Source organism: Streptopelia decaocto (assembly GCF_964273445.1).
Source record: "Streptopelia decaocto genome assembly, chromosome: 6".
Taxonomy (NCBI): domain Eukaryota; kingdom Metazoa; phylum Chordata; class Aves; order Columbiformes; family Columbidae; genus Streptopelia; species Streptopelia decaocto.
In genome coordinates, this window is record NC_138660.1 from 45,068,684 (window position 1) to 45,096,422 (window position 27,739).

Genomic DNA, 27,739 nt, shown 5'->3' on the forward strand with positions numbered 1-27,739 from the left:
CTACAGAGGGAGAGTTAGGCATCTAAACTAGTGTTTATTTAAAATGCATTTAAAATAACACGACTAGACTTCCTCCCGTTACTATTTAACTGTACTTGGCTCTAGCCCGGGAAACACTAGGGTCCTTCGGAAATGGAAATCCATACAGTGCACGGAAGCTATAACCTTAACTTTACTAGAAACCATTTATTCACATGAAAAAGACAGTGGCCCATGCTTTTGGATGTCAATAGAAACATATATATATTTTATATATAGCGAATGTACATTTACCATCTCTTAAATAAACCGCATTCACTTAAAGGGAGGAAAGTGTTATCCTAGCTCAAAAGCAACAACAAAGCCCCCCGCAAACTCAATGAATTGTAAGCAAAAACTACCAGACACATTGCAGGTCCATTGCTGGTACTGTGAGAGAGAAAAAATAAAAAAGCACCTTTGGCGAGAAACACTTGAGAGTGGACATTTGGATTTACCCTAGTTTCCCCTTATCAGGAATCTGCTCCGCCAAGCCCCGAAATCTCCAGTGGCCATTCAATGTGTGGAGTTGCACATGAAAATGAAACTTTGAGTTCCGCAGGGTGGATGTGTAATGTAAACCAATTTACTTTTGCATTCAGATGGCAGGTCAGAGACACCGAGATACTCTTTGTTTTTCTTCTTTCTTCCCTTTCTCTCTGCCTTTTTTTTTTTTTTTTCCTTTTCAAAACAAGGGATTCCCAGTGAAATATTGGAGCCGATCTCTGTTCAGTTTCTTTTCTTTCATCCTTCGATTCTGGAACCAGATTTTAACTTGCCGGTCAGTAAGGTTGAGCATTCTGGACAACTGCAGTCTTTTCTCTTTGTTTATGTACACGTTGAAGAAAAACTCCCGTTCCAGTTCTCTTATCTGATATTTGGTATAAGGACACCTCTTTTTCCTTGATCGCTGGGGAATTGCTGAAATTCAAGAGAGAATAAACTGATTTATGCTGCTGCTACGAACATGCTCAGCTAGGAAGAGATCACAGACTTTGAAAATATACCATTGCCTGGAAAGCAGCCCTCTAGCAGTTACAAAAAGAAAAAAAAATCCTGGGACTTTTACTCTCTGGTTGACTTAGCAAAAAAGGGAATATTTCCCAACTTCTCCTTAAAAGAGAGCACTTCGAGCAACACAGAGAGATATTTAAATGGGCTGGAAAAATTCCAAGTTTCTCAAACTCCTCTCTCACACACACCCCCCGCCCCAAACAAACGAAGATCTTAAGCTGTAAGCCGAAGGCAGCTCTGAGCACTACCTGTGAAATCTCCCCGTCTCCCCCTCTCGAATCAACAATTTAATAACAATTAATATCCTCTTCCAAGAATACCTTAAGCCCACCTAAATTGGTTTCCTATCGTAAACACACTTTACAACGGTAAAGGAAATCTTATAGGATATATAAAATCCTTTGGATGCTTATAAAATTGCACGTAAAATGCGGCTTGACAAAGTGTTGGCCTTGTACTCTTGCCCCCAATTTACTACTGATACCTACCTGAACTGTTGCTCTTCTCTGCAACAGCCTCACCAGAAGGGGAATCGGTGCTGTTTGCTGGTGTCACTTTCTTCTCTTGGCTGGAAGGTGTTTTACTGCAAGTGCTGCTCTGGGCTTTCAAGTCGCCCTTGTCCGCGTCCCCCTCGCCCTCGGAGTGCTGCTGGTACGGGGGTCCGGGGGCTGTCTCGTAAAACTGGTCGAAGCCTTGCGGCAGGATGCCGTTCCTCCCCACCGAGCTGTAGAAGTTGGAGGCGGCTGGCGACGGTCCGTGGTGGCCGCAGACAGGGTCGGTTTTGAATAACATTTCCGTCCTCCTGTTCGCAGGCTGCAGAAAGTCTCTGTGCATCACCTCTTCAGCTGAGTAATAAGGAGCATAACTGCCCCTATACTGCCATTTGCTGCGCTCTAATCCGTATTCCCTGAATGCTACTTCGCGCACAGGTTGGACATGAGGTAAATTAGAAGAATAAGGAAAAGTCATTTGACAGGACGACGATTGCGACAAAAAAGAGGGTTTCGTCGAGAAATCTGAGGGTGAGACGTAATAAGCGCACCCTGGCAGATACATATTGGATGTGCCGTGACTGCAATCGTCAAACTCAGTCATGTCTTCCTTTTTGCGATTGCAAGCAACCAGGAGGCTTCAACGCATTGAACAAGATCCATCTATTGCACAAGAGGGTTTGGACAGGATCAACTAAGAAAAAATCCCCACCGTGTGCTGACGTGCAATTCATCTTGATTGATTCTAGTGGTAATTATGTCACGTGACGCGATGTAGAAATGTCCTTATATCTATATCAGCTCCTCGGAAAGGCTCCTAAGATCTCTCCAAAGAGCCCTCCCAGCACGGAGAAACCAGCGCACCGTTCGTACAAATATAGACGCTTTTTCCTCACATCCTTTCACCAGGCGATGAGATACACGTAGGTGGTGCGGCTGATCACCTGGGGCCGTGCAGCCCGGGCAGACGCCTGCCCACCGCCGGAGCCCGGCGCGGAGCCCCGCGGCGCGCAGCCCCCCGCCCGCATCGCCACCCAGCCCGCCCGGCCTCCGCGGGCAACGAGAGGGGGAGTGCAGCCACCGTCGGGGAAGATGGCCCTGGGAGAGCGGGGTGTGGACTCCCGGTCGGGCACCCTCGGCTCCTCGTTAGAGGGAGCGATGCTGGCTGGCCGCCACTCACACAGATGATGAGCGAGTGATGGGTCGCTCAGGAAAGCCAAGTCCAGTTCACACGCTCGACCGTACAAAGGGAACTGCCCGCCCGGCTCCAGCAATCCACAGTTGGCATCAAAACCGGTCACGAAATTCAAAGCTTGACTCCCCAGTACCTCATTTTCCCTCGCTTATAAGCCCAAACACTGCACTCTTGTGTAAGAGCGCAGAGACAAACTGAAATGAGAAATACGCAAACAGAACATTTCTCAGATGCCGGTTTTATGAAAGGAAGGCACTTTCGAGCTCTTCTAGAAAGCAAAGAGCTAGGGCAGGAAGAGAAGTCCATCAAGCACGGTCTCCTTGGGAAGCAGAGCGGCACACAAAGTGACCTCTGTTCCCCGTGCCTCCAACTCCCACCAAAATGTTCATTTTTATTGGAAGGGAAAAGCAGGGCTGGGGGCAGGCGACATGCACAACACCCGCCAGCCCGGCGGCTGCCCTGCCTTCGAGGTCTCATTTTCTTTTTCACCTGGAAATATGATTTTACGTAGAGGAGCACAAACCGAGTCACAAAGGCTGAAAAGAGAATAAAGTCAAAAATACGCGCCAGCAACAGCCCTATGCTCAAGCAATTCCTCATTTCAGAAACGTTTGTAAACTCTCTATGGGAATGCCTTTTTTTCCGCCTCTGTACAGCATAGCCAGATTATCCCTGCCACATGCCGCTCTCCATATACACCCGAAACCTGGGTGACATCTCCACACTGAGCAGGGTTGCCCCCTGCCACCTAGGCAGACCCCGGGTGCTCCGTCCAGATGGTAGGGCCCAGATCACCTCCAAAGAGGCAGCCACCGAGTCCCACAGCAGAGAGCCCGGCAGGTAGGGAACCGAGCCCAAAGCACCGCAGGCAAGTGGGGGCCGGCCAGGGGCGCCCCGGATCTGCGGAGCTGCGGTGCCCGCGGAGGGCTCGGCCAAGCTACTTCTGCGCGCCCCCGGCTCCGCGCTGCGGAACGGCTCCGGGGGCGGGAGCCCCGCAGCCCCGGCTGCGCCCCGCACCCTGCCCCCCGCCCCACCGCCGCCACGGGCACGGCCCCTCCTGCATCCTCTGACCCCCCAGAGCAGGCGAAGTCTGCCCAAAGGGCTTCCGCATTGCAGCCCAGCTTGCCCTTTCTGAAAAGCAAAAGACCAAAGCCAGGCAGATAACATGAAATTAATTCATTTTTTTCTTCTCCTTTTTTTTTTTTTCTTTTCTTTGTACAGTATGGTAATTTTGCCTTGTTGCCTCGCTCGCAAACCGCCTCAAACGCCACGCATTGCTCCGAGCAGGCAGTCTCTCTCAAAGCTTCACCAGAAATCAATGCACAAAATCACCGTTCCCTTCCTTTATCAGTAACTTTCGAGCCCTCTCTATTCTGCTGTAACAGAACCACCTCCTAAAAATGATGCCTGCGCAGTTAAGATGGCTCCTGTGTCACTTACCACCCTGAGCTTGCGGCAGAGCAGGGCAGGGATCCGTTGGATTGTGCCCCCAGGTTTCTGATCGCCTAGCTCATCAGAAGACATGACTTTAAGAACCTATGGAGCTCCATTTTCTTTATCGTTCAAACGACTAATTACACCTTAGCCAGAATCTTTCACCTTCCTTTCGATGCAGCAAGTCTAGCATCAATTAAATTTTGGCGCAGGAGCCAACCGATTTCAACTAATTCAAGTTCAAAGACATGGCGACGATTCGTTAATACGAAAACAACCCTTTTAGGAAACAGTTCCTTAAAAAGCGATCTAATTTTTGGACTATGAGACCAATGTCGCAGCAGATACCCCGCTCGAATAAGACAGAGCTGGAGGTCCCCGCCTGCCAGAGCATTTTCAACCTGGGGTCTGGTCCTAGCCCTGCTCTGAGCATTACATATCCCCCCCCCCGCCCTTTTTTTTTTTTTCTTACGCAGATTAAATATCAAAACATAAATGCACATCATGTACACAGTCAAGCGAATACTTTACCGTTAGACGTCTTGAAACATCTGCAACCGTTGCCTGGAATTACCAAGTATTCAGGTCCAAGTGACATTTCCAAAGGTGATCCGTGGAAATTAAGGCGACTTGCATAACATTCAGGTTTAAAAATATGCTCGGTCCGGCTGGAGAAGATGCGATATTTTTCTGCCACCCAAGATAAGACACTAACTTGACCTTAACTTTGTTATGGCGCCCCTAGTATCTGGAGAACGTGAACAGACACTGTCTGGCAGCTCTCGTAAAAACCGACTGGAGAAGAGATTCTGAGTCATTTCATTTATTGCCACTACAGTTCTGCAAGAAAGCTTTTCCTCCCTGCCAAACTTTAATTATTTATGCTCTTTTAGGAAGCACAAAGGCATCCAGAGCCCTTCCCAATAAGCCGACTTGAGTTTGCAGCCTTATCAAACGAGGAGGAATGAAGAGCACCCTCGGAAGAGCATTATCACGTTTAGTCTGCCGTCGGAATGCAAAGATGTTTATGTTGGAGTAAATAAAGGGATGGATGGTCGCCTTTATGCTGTGTGGGGACGCGGGCGTGGGCGCAGCAAGCGGGTGCCCGCTGTTCCCCTCGCACCGCATGCACCCGCACAGCCAGGGCAAGGGGAAAAATACAGTTGGACACACGAAATAATCCATCCGGAAGGCGTGGGATACATCCACCTCACTCGGGCGCATCTTCTGCACGCCCACCCAGCGTGCCGCACACGCGTGTGCACACATGTGCCCCCGGGGCGGCTCAGACGGGTGCGCGCAGGCAGAGCCGCACAGGCAGGGCGCGCCCGTGCCTGCAGCCCTGCCACACACGGGTGTGCCTCCCCACGCACTCAGGGCCACTGTCTTCGGCCGCTGGCTCAGAGGAACAGCTGAAACATGGAGCATGGGCACGCGTGAAATCATGCACCATTTTGTCCCGCCTATGTGTCTATGTGTCGGTGCGCGCCCGCATATACGTACATCTGTGTGTGCGCATACACAGTTACACACAACGGGCGCTGCTGAAATAAGCGCATCTGTGTATATACAAGAACATACAGACATACATAAGACACATACTTTTGCATCACATCGCAATTTAGATCCTACCTCTTCTGTTTTTTTCCCCTTCGTGGGCGATTTAGACTAGAAGCCTTAAAATAAGCCATCGTCGTGGATCAGATACGTTTAATAAATAATACATTGCTTTTCACCCGAGATCCCTTTTCGGATTTCACATCACTCGTGTAATAAAGAGACTGGCTGTATTGGGGCGGCTTAGAACAGGGGAGAACAACATAAAGGGTCCATTTCTCATGGACTATAGCCAGCTGAATAGTACTCCAGGAGGGAACAAGAAAAGGGCTTTATCTGTTTCTTGCTTTTCCCCTGGCTTGCATCATTGGGGTTGCTTCTAGTTTTGTTAATTAGGGAAATGCTATTGAATGAAGAGACCTTAATTGTCCGCAATGCGCCAGGTCCCAGCACAGAGTCTGAATGCCTTGACGATTTGGAGGGACCCAAGGGTGGTGCCTCTGGCTGTAGCTGGCTAGGTGTGCGTCCCCTTCCCTGGGGGAGCTCTCACTCAGCTCTGCCTCGCCCCCGCTTCTCCACTGGCAGACATCCCGCCATTAGCGAGGGAGGTTTTTGTCTGCATTGGGCAATGCGGAAAGAGTGGCCATGCTGGACGGCGAGAAAAGCGCCTCCAACTTGAGCTGTTTTTCCTTGTCCGTCCCGAAGCACCACCCGAGCATTACCTCTGAGGATCTCTGGAAAGCTTTCAGGAAATGGCTGCACTTCTGCCCTGCTATAAATTCGGCATTTACCTCCAAAATAATCTGAATCAGTGTGTCTTTGCACTTGCAAGCACTTGAGTGGGTAGGAGCAAAGTTCAAATATGATTCTTTAATGAAATAATGAGTTGCCTTCCTGAAGGCAATAGCCCCGTGTAAATAGGTAGGTTCTTTGTACCCTCCTTGTGGTCGTTTAGTCTTTTTGTATACACCCCGAACAACCATATCTGAGCCTACCTCATATACCAGAAAATAGCGCAGGCTGGCAGGCTCCACCAGCGTTGTTGTTGTTGTTGTTATTATTATTAGCAACTCAAGGTTTCGTGTGTGGAAACGCCTCTTCATTAGAAACAGATTTAGGTGGAAATCGCAGCCAAAAGTCTTTTTAATCCGGACCTAAGATTCCCTAAGATTTTTTTATTTTCTGAAATATCAGACCAAGTCGATAACTAGCATTTCCCCTGGCTCTGCAGCTCCGGCAAACCCAAGTGCTCTAGTGCTGCGGAGGATGGTGGCAGAGAAAGCCTGTCAACAAGATGCGGGGAAAATCGATTTAATTCTCGTTCTAAAACAATAATACAACGGCTTGGGGAATGTTCCCAGCCCTTCTAGTTGGGTTATCCGCTGAGGTTTATATCTGGGAAAATCACCCCCGAAAGCTTTCCTCCCTTTCTCTCATAAAAACCTCTGCGGAAACGGCCATGGGGACGGTCTCACAAAATAATTAAATCCACCAAAACCTCCGGGCTCTCCTCTCTCCTGCGCCTGCAGCATCTCGGGGTGAGAGAGGGGCTCCGACTGCTCCCAGCCCCGCCCCAGCCCGGCTCCTGCCCCGGCCCGCCGCTGCCTCGGCACTGCCCGCTCTCCTCCGTCTGTTTGCTTGGGGTAGCACTTGGACAAGGCCAAAGTCAGCGGCGCTGGAAGGTCAGGGCCCGGCCCGGCCACCGGGGGAGGCACCGGCGGCGGCGGCGCGGCGGGGACCACCTGCGCCCGGCTCTCCTCCGGGGCCCGGCTGACGGAGCGGGAGTTAAGGTGGCAGAAGGGTTCTTCTTCCGAGAGGGGAACCTCTCCTGTGTGCCCCGGGATCAGCCCCGGTGGCGGCGCAACCCCAGCGGGCACACAGGGCTCCCCTCGCCCGTCCCCCTGCCGTCGGGTGGGGCAGCCGCAAGCGGAGCGGTGCGAGCGGCCGCCGCCGCGGAGCAGTGCGCAGGTTACGCGTGGGCCTTGCGCGGGTGTCACGTAGACTCTCCGCCAGGCTGCGGACGGATCTGCAGCTCCGAGTGGAAGGCGGGAAGAAAAAAAAAAAAAAGGAAGAAAGAAAGAAAGAAAGAAAAAGGTTTATTTGTTAACCGTTTTCCCCCATCACTGCTCGGACAGGTTACTCCAAACCACAAAACAAGCCGGCGCCGCAGGCTCACCCTGGCGTGCAGGGCAGCAGATGAAGGAAGCAGCCAGGACTCACAGAGCTGACGTCTTTACTAGGCGTTATTCCTTTATTTTGCTGCAAAATGGTGTTTACATACAGATAAAAGAAATCGATTTTAGTTTAGCACCGCTTGTACTCTGGGGAAAGAGAGGGTAAGAAGTAGAAGAAAACCTATATACATGGAGAAATAAAGGTAAAAAGCTGATAATACATGTTTCCATGCTGGTCCGGCTTGTCTTCTTCATTTTGGCTAAGAACTCAGCGTTTGCCAATTTACGCAGGGATCCTACGCGTTTCGAGAACTTGGTTTAAATGGTAAAAAAAACCCACTCCCCGCGTTTCACTCGCGAATATGCTCTACTCTAGGGGTGAACCCTCCGGGCACAAGTTCATGCAGGAACGGGCAGACTCTGCTCTAGTACATAGAAAGCGCCTGCTCTCGCATTACTACTCTTTTCTTTTTCATCCGCCGGTTCTGAAACCAAATTTTAACTTGCTGATCACTTAAATTCAGTCTGTTTGATAGTTCTTTCCTCTTCTGTCGGTTAATAAACTCATTGAGGAGAAACTCGTTTTCCAATTCAGCAATTTGTTGTTTTGTGTAAGGTTTCCGTTTCTTTCTTGATCTCCCCTGGGTAGGACACCAAGGCAAACCTACAACAAACACGTCGATAATTTAGTGGATCAGGTCTGGTGTTAAAGAGAATATGCAAAAAAACCGCAAGACAACAGAGCTAAACTTAGGTCTGTAAATCGGGCAAAGCACATCTGACAGCACAATTTCTATCTACCTCCGAGTCGGATTAAGCAATTATCTCTCCAAATGGGTTACAGGGGGGTTACAAGGCAGTTACAGACATCTCTTAGAAAGCAAGTATCGCTAGGTCACCTCTAACTAAAGCGAGATATTTAAGGCATACCATCCTGCACTGAAGGTCTGAGGCATGACTGGACTGCTGCGGGCTGAACTGTCAGGTTCAAGTTGACAGAATTCTTGATGTCCTCCTTTAAGCTGGTAGTGCAGGAATTCACTTCAAAAAGAGCAGCCGAGCCGTGCAAACTTCTCTGCAGGCTCGAATGGTCATACTTTACAGGCTTTAAGTTGGCTGTGTGAGTAACAGTTGGGTCATTTGCAAAAGATTGCCTCTGCCTGCATCTCTCCTCTTGTTTGGAGCTCGCATCGTGGGTGTAATATTTATTGTTGTCTTCCAGGCACTCTTTGTTGCCGTTTGAGCTGATGTTGATTGGAACGGAGCCGGGGAGGTAAGGCTGCGCCGCGCCGCCGAACGCGTGGCTCTGCGGCTGGGCTGCGCACGAACTTGAGCAAGTCCACGGGATCGAGCTCCGGGGGTAGGAAATGGTGGGCAGAGCTGCCAATTGACTGCCATTAGCCCGCAAATTAGGAAAATAAAAAGAATCTGGAGATTGCAAATTCAAGAGAGAACCAACGTAGCCAGATCTGTAGAGACTGCGATCACACATTTCCAACAAAGGACTTCAGCTGTTCTTACAGCAGTATTTAGTTACAACAGGGAATAAGCGGAAAGCCTGAAACGATTGGACGAAACTTTGCAGACAGGTTCTTCAAAGCCGGTAATTTCAGCACCGCCTCCAGTCACCGAACCACAGAGTCCCCCTCTTATTTTTTTTTTTTTCTTCTTCCCTTCCGCCCCCCTCACCTCCCTTTTAAAAGTCTTATGATAACACTTTAAATATGAAAATACTCGCAAGGGGGAGGGGAAAACCTGGTCTCCTCTTCTATAAAAGTGGCCGGGGCTGGCTGGCAAATCCGAGGCGCCAGCAGAAAGATGAGGGGAAAACAAACATCTGCAGAGTTGCTGAGGGACACTGTAGCCCCGGGCGCAGCCGCTGGCCCCTCCGTGCCCCTCGCCTGGCAGCACCCTCCCTGCCGGCCTCCCTGTGCCGGGGTGAAAACCGTACCCACCGCAGGCAGTAAGCTACGATGGCTCTTTCCCACTAAGTGGAAGGAGATGAGACTGTTTAGGGCACACGTATGTATTTCTGCCCCTGTACAAACGAGTACACCTTGTGTGTGAGTGTGCCCAGAACACGTATTTTGCCCGTTTTGTATATGCGTTTAACTGCAAGCAACACTTTATGCATCTGGATATGTTTGCAATTAAAATCCTAATTGATCGGAGATTACCAGGATCATCATTCTGTTACACTAATGACTAATATTCTTTTACGTACTCACGACCATTTTACCCCTTTTACCTTTCATCTTCACTCCGAAGCGAAGACAAGTTTTTAAACAATGCTCCTAAAACTCAGGGTCTTAAAATACAAATCAAACATCAACAAACCGAGACTAACAACACCAAGAACGCAGAATTACCTGAGTAAGCCGCCGAGATTCATACATACATAAATAAAGAGAATCGAAAGTCTTCCAGAAGGAAAATGCCCGTGTGTGCTCTGCAGCAGAGAGGATGTGAGTGTGGTGGCCGGCAGAGGAGAGTCCGCCTCAGCTGGGTGCCCCGTTGCTATCTCCCAAGTTACGTATGAGGATTTTTTCTCCCCTGACCACAAAATTCTGCCTTATAGGGTTATTATAGTGTGTGTGGGGGGGGGGCATGCATATTTTGAGACTTTTGAGAGGTCAAACCAGAGCTCAGTTATTCCGTTATCTCTTCCATTTCTCCACTAGCACCCGAGTGTGAATAAAATGATAACTGAAAGCATCCTCACTCGTGTCCGTTCCCAAAGCGTGCGAGTCGTTAGACAGTATACCTCCCACGGGGGCAAGCCGAGGTGTGCTGCACCCAAAGGCACCCGCAATGGGCCACGGAGCCGGAGTTCTCGGGGACGAGCACCCAGCCAGAGCCCAGCCGAGCTCCGCGGCGGCCGCGGGCACCGCGCTCCCCGAGCGCTCCGGGCACTGCTACCCCACAGCCCCACAGGAGACTTCGAAGGCCCGTCTGTCACCCGCACCGGGCTTTTCTGTGGTCGGCCTCTTTTCCAACAAGCTTTACCCTGGTTTGAGCAAGCCCAGCTTCAAGCAGAGCCTTAATGCCAGGAATTGACCACTTTCATTACTTCAGTTAAAAACTCGAATCTAGTTAACAGGTAGTGTTAATTTTTCTTGTTATTGTCCAGCTAATCTTAGTTTTAATCTTGGTTTTATTTCTACGCTGAGATCAGAGACGCTGTCCCTCTTGACATTTTTCCTAATCAAATTCATCTTTCTGTTTAATGGGAAATTGGGGTAAATTCTGCGGTAATTTCATTGCCCTGGAAGAAATCTTTAAATGATTGCTCTCTCCCAGACCACACAGGACCACACAAGCACCGCTGGAGGATATTACTGACCGCTGCCTTTAATTTTTATTGTTTGAGTTATGTCTACCAATTGAATCTCCCTCTTATTAGCTCTCGTTTTCTGCCTTTTTTTTTCTGCCTTTTTTTTTCTTTCTTTTTTTTTTTTTTTTTCCCCTCCCCGAATGGATGGGTAATAATTTATTTTCATAATTGCCTTTAATGAAGAAGCTGACTCTGTTTTTTGGTTCTCGGAAGACAGAAGGCACGTTTGTGTTCAAAGACTATATTTTTGCCCTCAATAAACACAAGGAATGGATGTGAGTTCCCAGTTACCGGAAAGAAAGGTGACACTTCAAACTAACTTTTATGGGGTTAGAGAAAACAGAGCTTTCAATTAATGCTCGACTCATCTGTAATTGCTAATTAATACCGCGAAAAAAGTACGAAAACCAAAATCTGGACTACTGGAGACACTTATAGCTGCGGAAAGCGATGTTTATGTTTAAATCTGTAGGGAAAAGAACTGACAGAAACATCTTGTTCCCGGGGCGGCTGGCCGCTGCCGCGGTGCGTACAGCCTCGGACGAGCTTGTGCTGATTTTTCCAGCCACAGCCGGCTTCTGGTTTGGGGGGCGGCGTTTTCATGCCGCGGGTGTCCCCCTGCCTGTACAGGAAATATCACCGCTGAGGAGCAGAGCGACCCGGAGGGCTGCTTTCACACGCTGCTTTCCGCTCCTTTTTTTCCCTTCGATTTTTTTTTCCTTTGTTGTTGTTCTTTTGTTGTTGTTTTTAGCTAGGCGACCGGATCGGCCTGAACATCAGAGCTTACATATTCTCCCAGTTATACAGATGAAGGTTGCTCTGCGTGTGACCGAGGAGTCTCCCTCCCCCATTTATCACTCGGAAACGCAGCTCTTGAAGCGAGGTGACGGCTTTCCCTGCCTATGCCGGGGCTTGTCCAGGAGATGGCAGGATTGCCTCAGACATGGCTCGGAAATCGCGCTGCCTGACAGGAGCCAAGCCCCATGATAGCTGCGGAGACGAGCCGGCCGGCCTGCAATGCATCATTGTGCCAGTGCGCATTTGCAATTCACTTTGTCGACGTACATATTAATTATCTGTAATAATGCGCGCTCTATTTCAGGCGAGCCATTATGCGATCTTCTCTAAACACGAGCTGCTGTGACCGGCTGCAGCTGGGGCTGCGCGGCAGCAGTCCGGATCCGCGCCCTCGGACCAGGACGGAGGAACGCGGAGCCCTGGGGCTCGGACGGGTCCCTGCGTTCTGGGAAGACCCCAGGCTGTGGGCATGGGCATTTTGAATAACGCGCCTCAATGCCCCAGCTCCAGACTTCAGAAGCCCTTTTAATCTGCACTGGTAGGTGGACAGACTGATGTGCCCCGGCTAGTAGCCCCGGCCTATTCTTCCTCCTGGCTGTAGCTGCTGGTTTCTTAATGTTTCTGCACGTTGTTACGAGAATAAAAGGCGATTCCTCTCCATCTGGTACCGATTTGCCAGCCAATTCGGGTTTCCTCCTGCCCTGGGAAGGGAGCTTTGGCCGCGGCAAAGCTGCATCTTCTGAGAGCCCGGAGACCGGCAAAGCCAAAGGTTAAGCCTGGAAGGGGGAAGGGAACAGCCCGCGACGGCTCCGCGGCCGGGAGACACAACAGCAGTGCCCGGCCTTCCGTCTGCGGGAGTGGACTCGCTGGGCTGATAAACGCCTCCATAATTAATAGGACCGAAGTATGTGTGGTTGGGGAGAGGAGAGGTGCCAAAGGCGGGGAGGAGGGGGAGAAGAAGAATTTAAAACGTTCAGAGAAAACAAGTCTGCATCATCAGAGAGGGCTGTTCCAGGTACTCGAATAGTGTGCCCCACAAGTCTCCTCTCTCCTCAGAATCAAACAAAAATGCACTTTGCCACAAAATCTAAACTGGCCCGACATGGATTTTTTTTCCTGTCCGTTCGGGGAAAATAAACGCCTCAAGAGCCATGAACGTTGAAGCGGAAGAGAAAGGGGAAGGAAGAGGGCGGAGGAGGCGGAAGATAACTCCCGCTGGACCAGCCGGTTGCGGAGTCAAGGGAGAGGCGCCGCCCCGGGCCGGCCACCCCCGCCGCCGCGGAGCCCCGCGGGACAGCGGCAACAGCTCGTGCCGGCTTGGGAGGGGAAAACAAAGGGAGACTGGGCCGCCCTCAGCCACCGGGCACCAGGCAGGCAGAGCCGGGCTCCGGGAGCAGAGGGCAAAGATAGACTGTCCCCACTGTTCCCTGCCTCCCACCCTGGGTATTTCCCGCCGGCAGCATTTTTTTCTCCCAAAAAACCCCTTCCCCAACGGCAAGGCGCTTTCGGATACGCCTTTCTCTCCTTCAACGCGCCTCGCATGGTATCTACTTTTCCTTTCCCAAGCAACATGACCTAAAAATGGCCCTGGGAAGATCCCAAGCAAGCTTGGAGCCCGTGAAATGCCTTGCTGGTAAAATAAGGCGAATTTCTTACTCTCTTTTTATGTATATGGAAAAGAAATCCTTTTATTAACGACGATTCAGGATCAGTTTGGCAACATTGTTAACAGCTTGGAAGTTCAGTCCATATTTCCAACACAAAGTAAAAGCAGACTTTAAGACAAGAAAAGGATATGGTTTATGGAGAAATAGTCCTACCGTATGTCTTACCCACATACACTGGTAATCAAAGTGTTTAGAGCAATAGTATATTAGAATAAATAATACTAGTTTGGAACACACACCTTTTAATAATTAATCGAGGCACCTTAACAGAGAAGATATCGCTTGTCTCTCCTAGTAGTTGACTAGCGTGTCTGATCACCCTGTCTATATCATAACATGTAGACTACGTTTAAAAGAATACAAAATCGCCCAAATCCTAGCCTTTCGGCCTGTATAAATTATGGCGCCTTTTGAAATGCCTTATTTATTGCTTCTGTATTATAAACCCGTTTATTTTTGTAAATTAAAAGTAACTGAGGAACTTCAATTCTCCGACCAGGGGGCATTTTTTAAAAGCCGTGGAGGGAGAAGAGTCTTGCAAGACAGTCGAGACAGGATATTTTACACAAGGTCTGAGCAGGTTTATACACACCTCTGTAGCGTCAGCTTTCCCCCTGACTGCAGGATGAACCGGCCCATCAGTCCCGCCGAAAGCGCTTCCCCGAGGTGCCGCGACCTGCGCCCCTGCGGAGCGCCCAGCGCCCGGCCCCAAACACCTCTGCCCGGCGGCTCCTTTTTCAACCAGGAAATATGAAATTATTCCAATGAAAATGAAACCGCAGCAAAAATAAAAGGAAAAGAAAAAAGAAAATAAACCAAAACCGCAAACCTGCAAAAGCGGAAAGAGCGGTGGGACGTGCCTGGGACTGTGCTTTGCGTCCCGCAACCGCTCAGGCGGATTCTCTGTCCCTCGAAAAGCACTAAAAAGTTCGGCTGCAGAGTTACCCCTCCACGCAATTCACAATTCTCCTCGGGTTCCAGTGACCTCAGCGGGTTTTGGCAGCAGCCGGACGCTGCCACTGGTCCGGACTCCGGCTTTCTTGCATTTTCCGATTTTTTTTTTTTTTTCTCGGCATGTTTTGAGGTTTTAGATAGCAAATCAAACCTGACACTTTTTGGCACTTGCTGTTGTTTAGAGAAAAAAAATACAGAACTCCCACGAAAAAGTTAAGCATTTAAGAAAGTTATATCTGTAACTGTTCAACATATTTAAATTCGTTTATACTGGCCTAGAGGGAAGAATAGAAAATATAATTAATATTAATATTATTATTTTCGAAAGGAAGAAACAGAACTATAATTCAAGATTTGTCAGCACTCCCGTCCACTGAGAGAAAAACGCTGACTTTCATGGAAAACAATTCCCGAAATTTCGCCACCGCTGGAAGGAGGAAAAAAAATTAAATATATTTTCAAGTCTTTCCAAAAGTCTTTAGCTGGTCGTAAATTGAGTTTACATATCCATCACTGTCCACAACTAATAGATCAAGATACATTGTCTTTCAGTTTGGAGACTATTTTCTTATCCTTCACTCTCCTGTTCTGAAACCAAATTGTAACTTGTCTCTCAGACAGATTTGTGGCTGCGGATATCCTTCGCCTCTTGTCCTTGTTAATGAACTTGTTAATGGCATATTCATTCTCGAGTTCTTTAAGCTGCAGCTTTGTGTACGGCACTCGCTTCTTTCTCCCACGTCGGTAGACACACATATCGGGCTGGTTTAGTGCAACGTCCCCTATTGTAAAAGACATTATGTGAAAAATTAGAATTTTATTACAGGCGTTTAAAGCTTTACCGATACTTGTTGGGCACTGGTTTTCACGGGCAAATAAATAATGCCGGATTGTTTACAGTTTATTATTATTCACACTGCCATATTATTTGCACGTTAGTAAAGCACCAAAGCCTTGATGGACTGTCATCACTTTTCAGGCATGCATCGCTAGCAAGCATGCAGGACGGCGGGGGCATTGGCTGGGGGGCCGAGCGCAGGTCGGTCCTGGCAGTGCACACACACAAATCGCTTTGGTGTGTGTTTCCCCGGGTTTGTTTGCATGTGGTTTGTGCCTGTGTGCCCTCACTACTCGCAGTCTTTTATGTGATCTGGGGCCGGGTCAATCGCCAGCCAGAGAGGCAGAGGAGCGCAAGCCTTCGAGCCATCGTCCTGCAAACTGCAAACGCGAATACAAACCCTGGCACCGAGAGAAGAAGCAGGCGGCGGAGCCCGAGGCCTCTCCGGGACCCGCGGGACGGGCTCCGGGGCCCTGTCGCTGGTTGGCGGGGGGGTCTAGGATCTGTCCCGCGCGGTGGAAAGCAGAGGCTGAGGTTTTCTCAGGGGTGGGGGTGGGGGGGGTGGGGAAGGAAAAAGGAAAATCCACCGTCCTCCGCTCTCTCTCCGCTCTATGCATGTCTGTGCAGCGTGTCCAGCTCGGCAGGCCGCCCCTGCAGCCCGAAGGACGGGCTAGGGGACTGGCGGGCGGAGAGGTGCGGGGGGGGTTCAGTTCAGACCATTTATCTCCTTCTCGTACCTGGAAAGGATGATTTCCAAAAGTGTGAGCTCTGTGTCTGATCTTTGGCACAGTAAACCTGACTATTCCAGCCATTAGCCAGAGTCCAAGACTGATAGCCCTCCATTGATATGTATGTTTCGTGTCTCGGTTCCCCAGAGCCAAACGTTGAGACCATGTCTATGTACCCAGGAACGTGCTGGTAGGGGGTTGTATAGCCCTGGTAGAAGGACACTTCCTTCGCCCTGGAGGAGACTTCATTGGCTGGGACACTCGTGCTGGTCAGACTGGAGACGTCCATGTACTTTTCCACGGGAAAGCCGCCAATGGAGGCATGGGGGGGAGACTTCAGGGCGTTTTGCTGGATCCCAACCCCGTGGGACATCCTGCAGCTATAGTATCCATTGCCAAAGTGATACCCATAGCCGAGTGCGGGGGCGGTGGCCGGTGCGGTGGAGCCCGGGCAGTCCTTGGCCGGGGGGTCGGGCCTCGCCGCCGCCCCCGAGCGCTCCCCTCCGCCGGCGTAGGCGAACCCCGAGGCGGCGGCAGCAGCGGCAGCTGCCGCTCGGCCCGTGTGCGCCGCCCCAAAAACGGGCGAGGAGAGAAAATTACGGCACTGCCCGGAGGCTCCTCCGCCGCCGCCGCCGCTGCTGTCACCGCGCAGTCCGTCCATCTCCCAGGTCGCTGCTTTGCTCATGGCCTTGCACATCGCGGGCGGCGGCGGCTCGGTCCACGGCCGGGCATGATGCAAATGGTTATTTGCCTCCAACAGGTTGGATCCTGGCGGTACGTTTATAAAAACGAAGTCCAGGTTGGGAGGGGGGACGGGGTGGGGGCGGCCGGCTCCAGATTAGTTTGCCGCAGCCCGGGGGGCTGCTCATAGGCTGCCGTCGAAACATGTGACCGTCCCGCTGCCCGCACTGCCCCTTTCGCCTCGCAGCCCTTCGGTCCGCACCGACGGCATCCCCCCTCCCTTCCCACCTCCGTTCCGCCGCCGCGCTCCCGCCCCGACACGGCCCCGGCGCTGGGGAGGGGTTGGGCAGACGGGCGACGGTGATGCCCCCCCGGGCCAGCCTCGCCCCCGTCGCTCTTACCGCCCCCTCTTCCTCCTGCCCGCGGCTTCAAAAGGGCCACAGGAAGACCCTTGGTCCGCGGGCAGGGGTCATTTTGAAGCCGAGGGCAGGGGTCTGACCGGATCCCCTGAGAGACCTTCCCCAGCTCATTGTTGTGTCTGCGGCAGTGGGAAAAACCCGGCACGGTCTTTGTAACCCATCCGCCCCATCTGCCTCTTTCCAAGCGATGTATGGAGGATAAGGGCTTTGTTATAGGGGAGCAGGGGTTCCCTGGCTCCACTTAACTCTCGTCCATGGGAGAACTTCCCTTGGCCCCCCAAATATTGCTACCAGCCAGGAAAAGGCATCGGGTCTGTGCTCAGAACAAGACGCTAAACCTGGCACTCATTAGATGTGGCTTTTTTCCCCTTGCAGTGTCAGTTCATGTCGTGGTAAGGCAGCCTAGTTAAAACGCAGTGTTCGCTTATGCTGACGGCTGTTCTGGGGGTGAGTTCCCAAGACTGTGGCAAATCCTTCTGTCGTCTCTTTCGACTCTCCCGCTGAGTCAGGATGGAAATTGGAAGAGCGAGAAGAACTGGGAATGGAATGAGCTCCGAAGACGTGTTCCAACCCCAGCCCCAGCTCCAACTCCAGCCCCTACCCCTTCGGGCCGGCTCCTGTCGCTCCGCAGTTGCGTACTGCAAACACTTAACCCTCTCTCTGGCGCGGAAGGCAACAAGTTGCTGGGAAAGGCGGCAGCTCCGCGAGAAGGACGGGGAAACGCCGCGGCAGCTGAAAAGAATATAGCTGGGGCCGTATTTATTGTCCCAATGGAGGCTCAGCCGCAAGAGAGAAAAGAGGCAGCTGCCGTGTAGTTGAAAGTCAGCGTTGACACAGTTTCGGGGTTGAGGTGCCCTTGCTGAGCAGACTGGGCAGGCAGTGGCGGGGCCTCCGGACTACTGGGCAGCCGCGGAGAGGCCGAGTGGCAGGTCGCGCACCAGCCGCCCGCCCCGCAGCCCTGCTTTGTAGCCGGTCTAATAGTCGTTGGCAATTTGTGGAAGCGGAGTGGAGAATGACAAACGGGTGCCACTAGTCAACTGTCAGTAATACAACAACCGGATGGCAAGCACGAGTACACGATCATTAGCTATAACCACTTAATTGCTATTAATCTTTCATAATCAGCTAAGAAGTGAGCCAGATGTGATTACGTGTTTCTCACGGGTGTAAGCCGAATCAGTATTTACTCTCAGGATATGAAGCCCTACATGATTAGGAGGATGGTTTGTCGAGGCACAAGTTTCCCATCCTTTTATGTCCCTGCACGCAGCTTTCTAGTGAAAATATTGCTAACACTTTGAATTCCGGAGAAAGAAGAGGCTTTATTTCTCCAGATATACTTCCCATTTTGTTTCCTCTTGCAATAAATGCGGTGAAATTTTGTCTCCCGTCACGTAATTTTAAATAAGGCAGCCGAAAGAAAGGAGAATCTAAAGCACAGGGTTTTGGAGATTGTTGAGCTCTGTTGCATCAAAGCAAATCATGGTGCAGCCGCAGCGACACCCGCAGAGCACCTCAGCCCTCCCGAGACCTCTGCTCCAGCGAGAGCCCCTCGGTATCCCTGAAAACTGTGTCTTTGGATGAGTTTATGAGCAACGACTTCAATTTCATAATAAGCCATTTTGTAGAGGGTGTAGAAAACAGCACTGCCTTGCGCGGCAGGATATTATGCACGCGAGTAAAAATAATGAGCTCATGAGCCAAGGTCGGATCGCTTTGAGCATCCACCCAGTTTACAAGTGTCAGGACGCGTCCCACGCCCCGAAACCCGGGGGCCGTGCTGCGGCCCTGGCCCCGCACATCCGCTATCCGGGGAGGACAGTCCCGATGGACTTCGCTCCGCGGCAGGCAGGGCGACGTGCCGACCTTGCCGGGCTTCTGCCTGCAGGACAGTCCTCGCCTTCCCCCGGCGCTGGCTCTGCGGATGCCCAGCGCCTCGCGGAGACGCACCGCATTTTCCATTGACACGCTGGACGGGAATCTGCACAGATAGCATCGCTGCAGAAAGTGGTTGTGTTCAACCCCTGAAAAAACAGGTGTTTGGTGTTTTTTTTTTTCTTCCCTGAAGTTATCTCATTTCCTCAAATACATTTGCAATGATTTAACACAGTTAAGACTCCACATAAGCTTTTAGTACAGGCTCTTAGTATTTGCTGTCTGCCCTCTGCCTGGTCTCTCCCAGGAAAAATAATCCATTTTTTCCATCACCTCCCTCGCCAGAATTTGCCGATGGTAACAATATTTTTACGAAGTCTCTTCTCTTGCTAGTGTTTGCTCCAGAAAACAAAAGCAAACACAAACACATATTTCCCAACCACCTTTCCCAGAGCAAACGAAGTATGCAAATGAAGAGAAAAGCAATCCATTTACATTTCTCCAAAAACATTTCCCCATGCCCACTGCGTTCCGTTGTTACTTTCTAACCTGTGCGGACTTTTAATAGTATAACAGAAGAGAGGAGCTTTCGTTATCTACCACGCATTAAAAAAAAAAAAAAGAAAGGAAAAAGCACCAAAGATTTAGCACCAAAGCAGGGAAAATAGTTGTGGGTTTTGTGTTTGTTTTTGTTTTTGATTTTGTTTTTCCTCCAGATATATGTCATAGCTTGTCGTGTGTTTATTCACGTCAACTTTAAAAATCGATTTCGAGTCGGAGAAAGTTTTCTCCCGACTCCCTGCACACCCTCTGAGCACATGCGGGCGTTGAACTTGAGCTCTCGGGTCACGGGCTGGTGCTGGTCGGCCCCTGACTCCCCCCTCTGCTCTGAAGCAGCGCGGGGACCTCGGGGACGCTGACCTGGGGTGAGCTCGCCGACCTGCCTCAGCTGCCGGCTGAAACAAAACGTCGGCCGAACAGCTTCGCGGCCGGAGTAACGCTTTCTCGTTTAAATTAAAACCGGTTTGCGTGCAAAAGCAGCCCCAGAAGACATCGTGTAATCATTAACTTTGCAAAGCGAGCGCCCGCGGGATCTCAGCCTGTATAGCGGGGGGAGGGACGATGCTGCAAGGCCCGCGTGACTCGAGAACATGCTGGCTCCGTTTCCTTCACCTCTCTCGGGTGACAGTTCGCAGAGAATCAGACCTGAACGGAGAAGTAAACGTCCCGAGTTTGGTCCTTTACATGCATGAAGGCATGAGGCGGAGGGGAGAGTCGCGGCTGAGCGGGGGTACAGTGGGTGCGCTGCCCGGAGCGGAGCTGCGCTGTCGGTGGCCTCGGGCGGGCAGCGCCCGCGGCTCCTTCGCGCATTGCCACCAATGCACCGCCAGGTGGCGCCGCCTTGCACGCCGCCAGTGCTGCCGGGGGCGCTGAGCGCACCCCTCGGCCCTGAGCGGAGTCCCTCGGGGCAGCCCCCACTCCCCCGGCGCTCGCCTGGACAGAGCCCCCCTCAGCCCCACACACCCGCGACCAGAGCAACACCAGGTGCTCAGACCCCGCGAGGGCCGACTCGGAGAACTTGCGCTGCCGCCGATGGCCCGCCTGCGCTGCTCGTCGCCACGGGCCCCTGTTGGCAGCCTGCCAACCGCCGAGGAGGAGGAAGCAGATATTCCTGTTCGTCTTCCCAAGCACGCTCTGAGCGGTGAAAAGCTGGCCGAGATGTTGTTTGGCTGATTTAACACGAACTTCATTTCAATTAAGTTGTGTGACCTCTTTTTCCTGGCTCCGGTTTAATAAACGAGCGCTGAAATATACTTTGATGCCTTGAGCAATAACTTTCAAGGTAAAAATGAAAAGAAGTTTGGCCACAGGCCTAAGCAGCTATTTAAACTTACAAGAACAACTGAGTAAACAGCGTCTAACAAAACCTTCCGTATTTTAGCGGTCTCTGTGACTTCCTCCCCCTTTGCTCACTAATGTCACTGTAATGCCGGAGGTTCTTTAGATTGAGCTGTGGGTTTTGAACTATAAACGTATGCCGAAAGGTTTTTAGTCTGTGCTGTTGCTTTTGGGAAAACAAGATAAAAAGATAAACATCGGTGCAGTAAATGCATCTAGTTGACTGGGAATATAAATATCAGATGACTAGTTTATTAGTGAGTTGACGGTTGGGGGTGTGCTGATTAACTGCATGGTGAGGAACGGGCTTGCTACCGCACATCTATTTAGCGGAAGATTATTAGCGTATTTTACTACATGTTATTTCCCTTGCTTTATTTTAAGTCACATTGTACATAACCTAAGGTATCAGTATTATTTAAAAGGTGCAAAATATAAAATAACACTAATAAAGATGTAACTTGTAACATGTAACTTCTTTCTCTCAGGCTTTCTCGAGGCTTTTCATAGTCTTTTTCCATCGCTCTGAACAACATAAAAAGCGTCCCATCTCTCTTAGTAGTGCAGTAACATTTCTGGAGTCTAAAGATGTGCCGGCTTTGGTTGTGCGCACACGCGAGTGCCTCGGAGATCTGCTATCGCGGCTGCGGTTTTCCAAAGAGCAGAGGGAAAGATGCTCGCCCTGTTACAGCCTTTAAGAAAACAGACGAGGGCGCCAAACGACAGCAATAAACCAGCCGCAGGCTTCCGCTCCGCCTCCCGCCCCGCCGTAGCAGCCGGCTGCTACGGCAGGCGAAGCGGGGGCTTCGGGACCCCGGCAGGGCTGGGTGTCCCGGGCCCGCCGGGCGGTGCGGTGCCTGCTGCCGCCCGCGGGGAGCCCGCTCGGCCACGCTCAGCAAGGTCTGAGCTGGGGTGTAACAGCGGGACACCCTCCGCCCCGCCGGGAGGGCAGTGCAAAGCCCCCCGCCCGGCCCGGCCGGGGGGAACCCAGGGGAAATCGTGTACTGGTTCCCCCAGCCGCCCCGCGGCTTGTGTCCCACTCCACTCCCTCCCCGTCGTCCCGCTCCACCGCCGCGCCCGCGAAGAGGAAAAGTTGATATTTACTTTTGTCTGTTTTGGGGGCTGTAAAACGCAGGACACCACACTGCAGTCGAAATTCACATTTCAAGGGGCTAACATAAAACTCTCATTAATTGAGGGGTGGATTCTGCAAACAACGCCTAGAATGTTTTCTAAATATTCTCTGGAATGTTTAGGGAGACTTTAACACTTTTTTTTTTTAAATCTATCATATATGTCATTTTCGAGCTATGAGTAGTGCGCTAGAGCATAAGAACTTAAGAGATGTATGTAAATAACTTTAGCGGGAACATCTCTTCTCGCAAAAAAAAAAAAAAAAAATCAAACCCGCGTTTAATCACAGGAAACATTAGGTTGTTTCTCTGGGCGATGAAATTCAGATTCCCAGGGTCTAAATACTAGATGATGTGAGTGAAAAAAATCATGGCGAGCATAAAGGTTGGGCAGCTATTGAAGAGCACTTCAGAGATGCTAACGACAAAGGATTTATCTTCGTTTAAATGGTTGCTATCAGCGTCATTATTACTAACAAAGTTATCACTGAAGGGAGACTTCCTGACCGCCACGTCTGCCGGGCGCCGCAGACCGTGTCCCCGGCAGCACCCGGTAAGGAGCGGAGGGATGAGATCCCTGAGCCACAGGTAACTTCGGAGAGAGGGTGCTAAAGGTGAAGTCTCTGCTAGCTAGAAGCCTGTGGGCGATGAACCCCCCTCATTTATATTCTTAATTTCTAAATGCGTAGAGTTTATTGGCCATGGGGAGGGAGGAAGCAGAGGGCTGGAAAGAAACCTGCCGGGAGGATGAAATCGCACGGCCGCGGAGTGTTCTAAATCACAAATATATTTAATGTTCTTCGATTATTTCTCCCCCGTCATCAGCCAGTGTTGTCCCAGAGGGAAGAAGCGGGCTATCTTCTTCGATAAGCAGGATTATAGAAAGTAAAAAGGAGACCACAATTATGGACACAACGAATAAAAATATATTAGAATTATATTACATTATAATAAATATTTTAATTTCCCGGCAACTGCTGTAGGTGTACTCGAATCGGTGCATGCCGGCAGCACCGGTCTTTTAAAGTCTGGATATAAGGTTTGCGCGTGTGAGGGGGTGCGTGGGGGTGTCAGTGTAAATTCCTAAATAAAAGTACTAATGTGACCTGGAAATTGCAAGAAAAAAGTAAAGAGAAATCAGTGGCAGGATGTTCTCTGTCCTCTGGTTGTATTCCAGCATTTCGTCGCGTTGTGATCTAAAATCCGCCTTAGAAATATTAATAAAGAAAAGCATTATCTAATATTTAGCATGTAGCTCTGTCCGAGGACAAATGAGAAAGAAGCTGCATCATTAGGACCTAAAAGGCAACAAAACAAAAATCAGAGCATAATGATGCACCTAAATGAAGGGGGAAATGTTGCAGAGCTCATTTTATTAATCAGACTGTCAATTCCACCCCAGAGGCCAAACCCCAGAGCAATTCAAGCAAGATCTGATCAAGCTAAGGACAAGAGCTTTACTCCTCACTTCTTGTCTTTCTTTCTTTCCACCTGGATATATTTGTCTGCTCTGAAGCCGCCTTCATTATCCACTGACAGGAGCTTGTATTTATTTGCTTATAAACCTGTTACAATAAATGATTATTCGAACAGCGTCATTCATACCTTAATGACGAGCACCACTTTTTGATGAATGACATTTCGGGCTAGAAAGGATGTATGGGTCATTTTGACCAGTCATTCCCTCGCTTTGGCATCCCACAATTTTTACGCCTCCCTCAAAAAGAGATAATAATATTTAGAGACACTTGCCGGGCTGAATGTGAATTAGCCCCTGCTGCAGCTCATCATTAGTACAGGACCAGCCCTGCAACTTTGACATTTTTTATAAAGCTGAGATGATGGAAAGAATAAGAAAAGAGATGATCCTGATGGAGAGAGGGCTGCACAGCCCTACAGCTGGCAAAAGGCTCTCAAATTTGTCAGACTCAGCTGGAAATGCGGTGCTGGAGGCCCTTGAAAATTCTCCGCACAGTGGTCGCCTCAGCCCGAGACTGACTGCCGCCTCCCTGCACAGCGCTATAGGGGACATCTCCACCAAAGGCAAATTTGAAATAGACACTTTATTCAATCTTCAGCATCCGAGCAGTGAAAGCACCGTCTCCTCCGAAATCCCGCCGTCGGACAGCAGGAAGAAAATCAGCCTTTATTCCGAAGTTGCTCAAGAGGCAGATATGAACAGTGATGTGGAGGTAGGCTGCTCCGCGCTCCGCTCCCCAGCCAGCCTGACTTCCTCGCAGCTGAAGGAAAACAGTAACAAAGGTAACTCTTCCTTTATGATCTCCATCTAAGCCCCGCATTTTGCTAACTGGCTTTAAAAAACAAAGCAAACCCACCGCCACCGCCAAAGTTGCTCTCCTCTGCACCGGCGCTCTTTCTTCTGCGAAGATAGAGCTCCAGGCTGTAAAATATTATTGCAATTACTGCGCTCTCCCGATAGCCGAGACACACTGCCCGGGCAGTTCCTGTGCGGGTGCATGTCTGTGTGCATGCCCAAATCCACTGGTATGTAGATATATATCCAGAATAGATGTGAGCACAAATATCCACCCACCTATGTTTAGGGAGAGATTTCTCCTGATTTTTCCTCACGCTCTTGGAGCTCTCGGCGTCTCTCGAGCTGTATGCATGTGTATATACATACACAGATTAAATTAGAGACAATAGAGAGGAGTGCGAGGAAACTACCCTGATTTTCCTGTGTGTGTCCTTCTCTGTGTATATGCAACGTGCTGCCTTGTGTCCACCTCAGGGTAACTGAGCATTGTTCACTTTCCCTCTGTTTATAACAGAGGGTTTGAAACAGCCCCGTCTCCTTCCCGCTTTGCGGGGCATAGTGATGGACGATGGTTGTTATTATTGCTGTAATTGGGGAGGGGGAGCCAGGTGAGCGCTGGTTTTCCTAGGGGCCATAGTGCATGCCTTTTTTGTCAAATACGGCAGAGAAGGGAAAGGATCCTCGACGTAACAGTGGAGAAAAGAAAAAACAACAAAAAAAGCGCAAGCTTTTATGGCGGGTCTCATTTCGTGTCTCTCAAACGAAAATAAGAACCGCAGTCGATGGGTGAAATGCTAGCGGCGAACCCGGGCTCCCCGCAGCCCTGCGGAGACCCGCCGAGCTCGGGCTCGAGCCCTCGCGTCTCTACCCGTGGCTCGGCTGGCCTGCAATCACCAAACCCAACCCATTTAACGGAGAATAACGCGTTTATTAAGTGACTAAAAAAGAAAAAAAAAAAAAAAGAAAAAGAAAAAAACAAAAACCACAAACCATAGCACCCCCCCAAAAAAAAGAATCCCAACCAAACAAAACCCCAAACCAAACCAAAACACCACGAACCCCTCAAAACCAGACTATCGATTCCGTTAGCAGCGGCGATTTGTTAGAATGACAGCTGGCGTTAAGGACGGGTGTGCAGGGCCCGGCCCGGCCGGGCGGGCTTGGGGGCCGCCCCGCCGCCCGCTCTCACCCCGTGCGCTCTCCCCTCAGGCTACACTGAGAGCAGCCCGGCGCCGAGCACCCCCGCTGCCGCCCCCGCCGCCAGCATAGGCAGCCTGCACAGCGGCTCGGCGGCGGGGGCCGACCAGGTGCGTCGGTACCGCACCGCCTTCACCCGGGAGCAGATCGCCCGCCTGGAGAAGGAGTTTTACCGCGAGAACTACGTGTCGCGGCCGCGGCGCTGCGAGCTGGCCGCCGCCCTCAACCTCCCCGAGACCACCATCAAGGTACAAAACTCCCTGCGCCCCACCGAGCCTCCCCGGACCCGGCGCAGCCCCGCGGTGCCCGGCCTCATCGGGCTGGCTGCCGGCTTCACGCTTTGCTTGATGGATTCGCCGGGCCCTTAACGGTGATCATCCCTTGTGCTCCTTTGCTTCTCAGCACGTTGAAGTTTTTATTTGCTTAAACCCCCTTATTCTTCTTCTTATTATTATTTATTTTCACCGTCAGTTTTTATTGTGTTAGCATATTTCCTAAAGAAATTAGGAGAGAGAAAATAAACAGCTGTTAAACACGGGGGGATGAGCGCGTCAATACTGTAAAGTCATAGTCCTGCTTTGGAGGGAGGGGACGACTCAAGGGAAAACGTTTATTCAGATCGAAGTTCCTCCCCGGGCCGAGGGGGACCGGTTGTCTTGAGCGAGGTCACAGATAATTGCTCCGGGCTGGAGAAGGGTCGCCTACAAGCGAGGCGGCCGAGGCGTAGCCGCTGGCCCCGCCGCGTTGGAGGTAGCTGTCGATGGGTGCTGTCGGCGGAAACGGGTGCGGAGGGGCGCGGAGCGGTGCTGAACCAGGCTGTACTTGTCTCCCCGCGCAGGTGTGGTTCCAGAACCGGCGGATGAAGGACAAGAGACAGCGCCTGGCCATGTCCTGGCCCCACCCGGCCGACCCCAGTTTCTACACCTACATGATGACCCACGCGGCGGCCACGGGCAGCCTGCCGTACCCCTTCCACTCTCACGTCCCGCTCCACTACTACCCTCACGTCGGGGTCACCGCCGCCGCGGCCGCCGCCGCTGCCTCAGGGGCCGCCGCCGCGCCCTTCGCCACCTCCATCCGCCCGCTGGACACCTTCCGCGCCCTCTCGCACCCCTATTCACGCCCGGAGCTGCTCTGTAGCTTCCGACACCCCGGCCTCTACCAGGCGCCGGCCGCCGCCGCCGCCGGCCTCAACAGCAGCGCGGCGGCCTCGGCGGCGGCGGCGGCTGCCGCAGCGGCGGCGGCGGCGGCGGGCTCTGGGCCGCCGGGGGGCTCGGCGCCCTGTTCCTGCCTCAGCTGCCACAGCAGCCAGACGGCAGCGGCGGCGGCGGCTGCGGCCTCGGCGCTGGGTTCGCGGGGCGCCGCCGCCGCCGACTTTCCGTGCACGGCGGCGGGGCAGCGCTCCGAGAGCGGCTTCCTGCCCTACTCGGCCGCCGTGCTCAGCAAAGCCGCCGTTGCCTCGCCGGACCAGCGAGAGGAGGCGCCGCTCACCAGATAACTGCCCCGGTCTGGGCCCAGAGGCGGGGGGCGTTTTGTAGGGGGGGTCGGGGGAGGCCAAGGAGGGGGGCGCCCCCGGCTCGGTAAGAGTATTCCGTCTATTTTTTTATTGCTGACCGCCCCACCTCAGAGGGACGCGAAGCCCGGCGGAGAGTGCTCTCCGCGGCACTTGCGCCTCCGCGGAGGCGGCCCCGCGGTGCGCGCTGCCGTGCACTGCCCGGCGCTGGGCTCCGTGGGGCTGCTAGCGGCCGGGACGGAGGGAACATGGAGGGGGAGCCCGCGGAAGAGAGTGTGTTTCTGCCTTTTTTAAAAAAAATTATAATTATTTCAGTTTGAGTTCGACTGAATGAGAAATGTCTCGCGTATTTCTGTACGACAAGCGGTAGCTAACGAGGCTGCCGCGGCCGAGCCAGTAATGGGAAGGATAGTGTAAGATTGACAGAATCGGGAGCGGCATTTTTAAGGTCACGCTTTCTAACTACCATAATCCACCCTATCTGGGAAATACTTGAATCTCTCTAGGTGTAGGCTGTTGTTCTGAAGCATTTACCTTCCAGA

At 51.5% G+C, this 27,739-nt stretch overlaps 4 protein-coding genes across 4 annotated transcripts; 1 reads left to right on the top strand and 3 right to left on the bottom strand.

Annotated features, from left to right (window-relative positions):
• Positions 1–703: 703 nt before the first annotated feature.
• HOXD11 (homeobox D11) lies at positions 704–2,127 on the bottom strand (the record flags this gene model as incomplete). The annotated part of the gene is made up of 2 exons (XM_082056174.1): positions 704–939; positions 1,521–2,127. The coding sequence occupies 2 exons, from the start codon at positions 2,125–2,127 to the stop codon at positions 704–706; spliced, it is 843 nt and encodes a 280-aa protein (XP_081912300.1).
• A 6,181-nt stretch (positions 2,128–8,308) lies between these two features.
• HOXD12 (homeobox D12) lies at positions 8,309–9,375 on the bottom strand (the record flags this gene model as incomplete). The annotated part of the gene is made up of 2 exons (XM_082055460.1): positions 8,309–8,547; positions 8,814–9,375. 2 exons carry the CDS (start codon positions 9,373–9,375, stop codon positions 8,309–8,311), a joined length of 801 nt encoding a protein of 266 aa, XP_081911586.1.
• A 5,792-nt stretch (positions 9,376–15,167) lies between these two features.
• HOXD13 (homeobox D13) lies at positions 15,168–16,887 on the bottom strand (the record flags this gene model as incomplete). The annotated part of the gene is made up of 2 exons (XM_082055059.1): positions 15,168–15,418; positions 16,212–16,887. 2 exons carry the CDS (start codon positions 16,885–16,887, stop codon positions 15,168–15,170), a joined length of 927 nt encoding a protein of 308 aa, XP_081911185.1.
• Positions 16,888–24,047: 7,160 nt separating this feature from the next.
• Positions 24,048–27,182, top strand: EVX2 (even-skipped homeobox 2; the record flags this gene model as incomplete). Its single annotated transcript, XM_082056177.1, has 3 exons — positions 24,048–24,471; positions 25,697–25,932; positions 26,523–27,182. The coding sequence occupies 3 exons, from the start codon at positions 24,048–24,050 to the stop codon at positions 27,180–27,182; spliced, it is 1,320 nt and encodes a 439-aa protein (XP_081912303.1).
• Between the last annotated feature and the right edge of the window lie 557 nt (positions 27,183–27,739).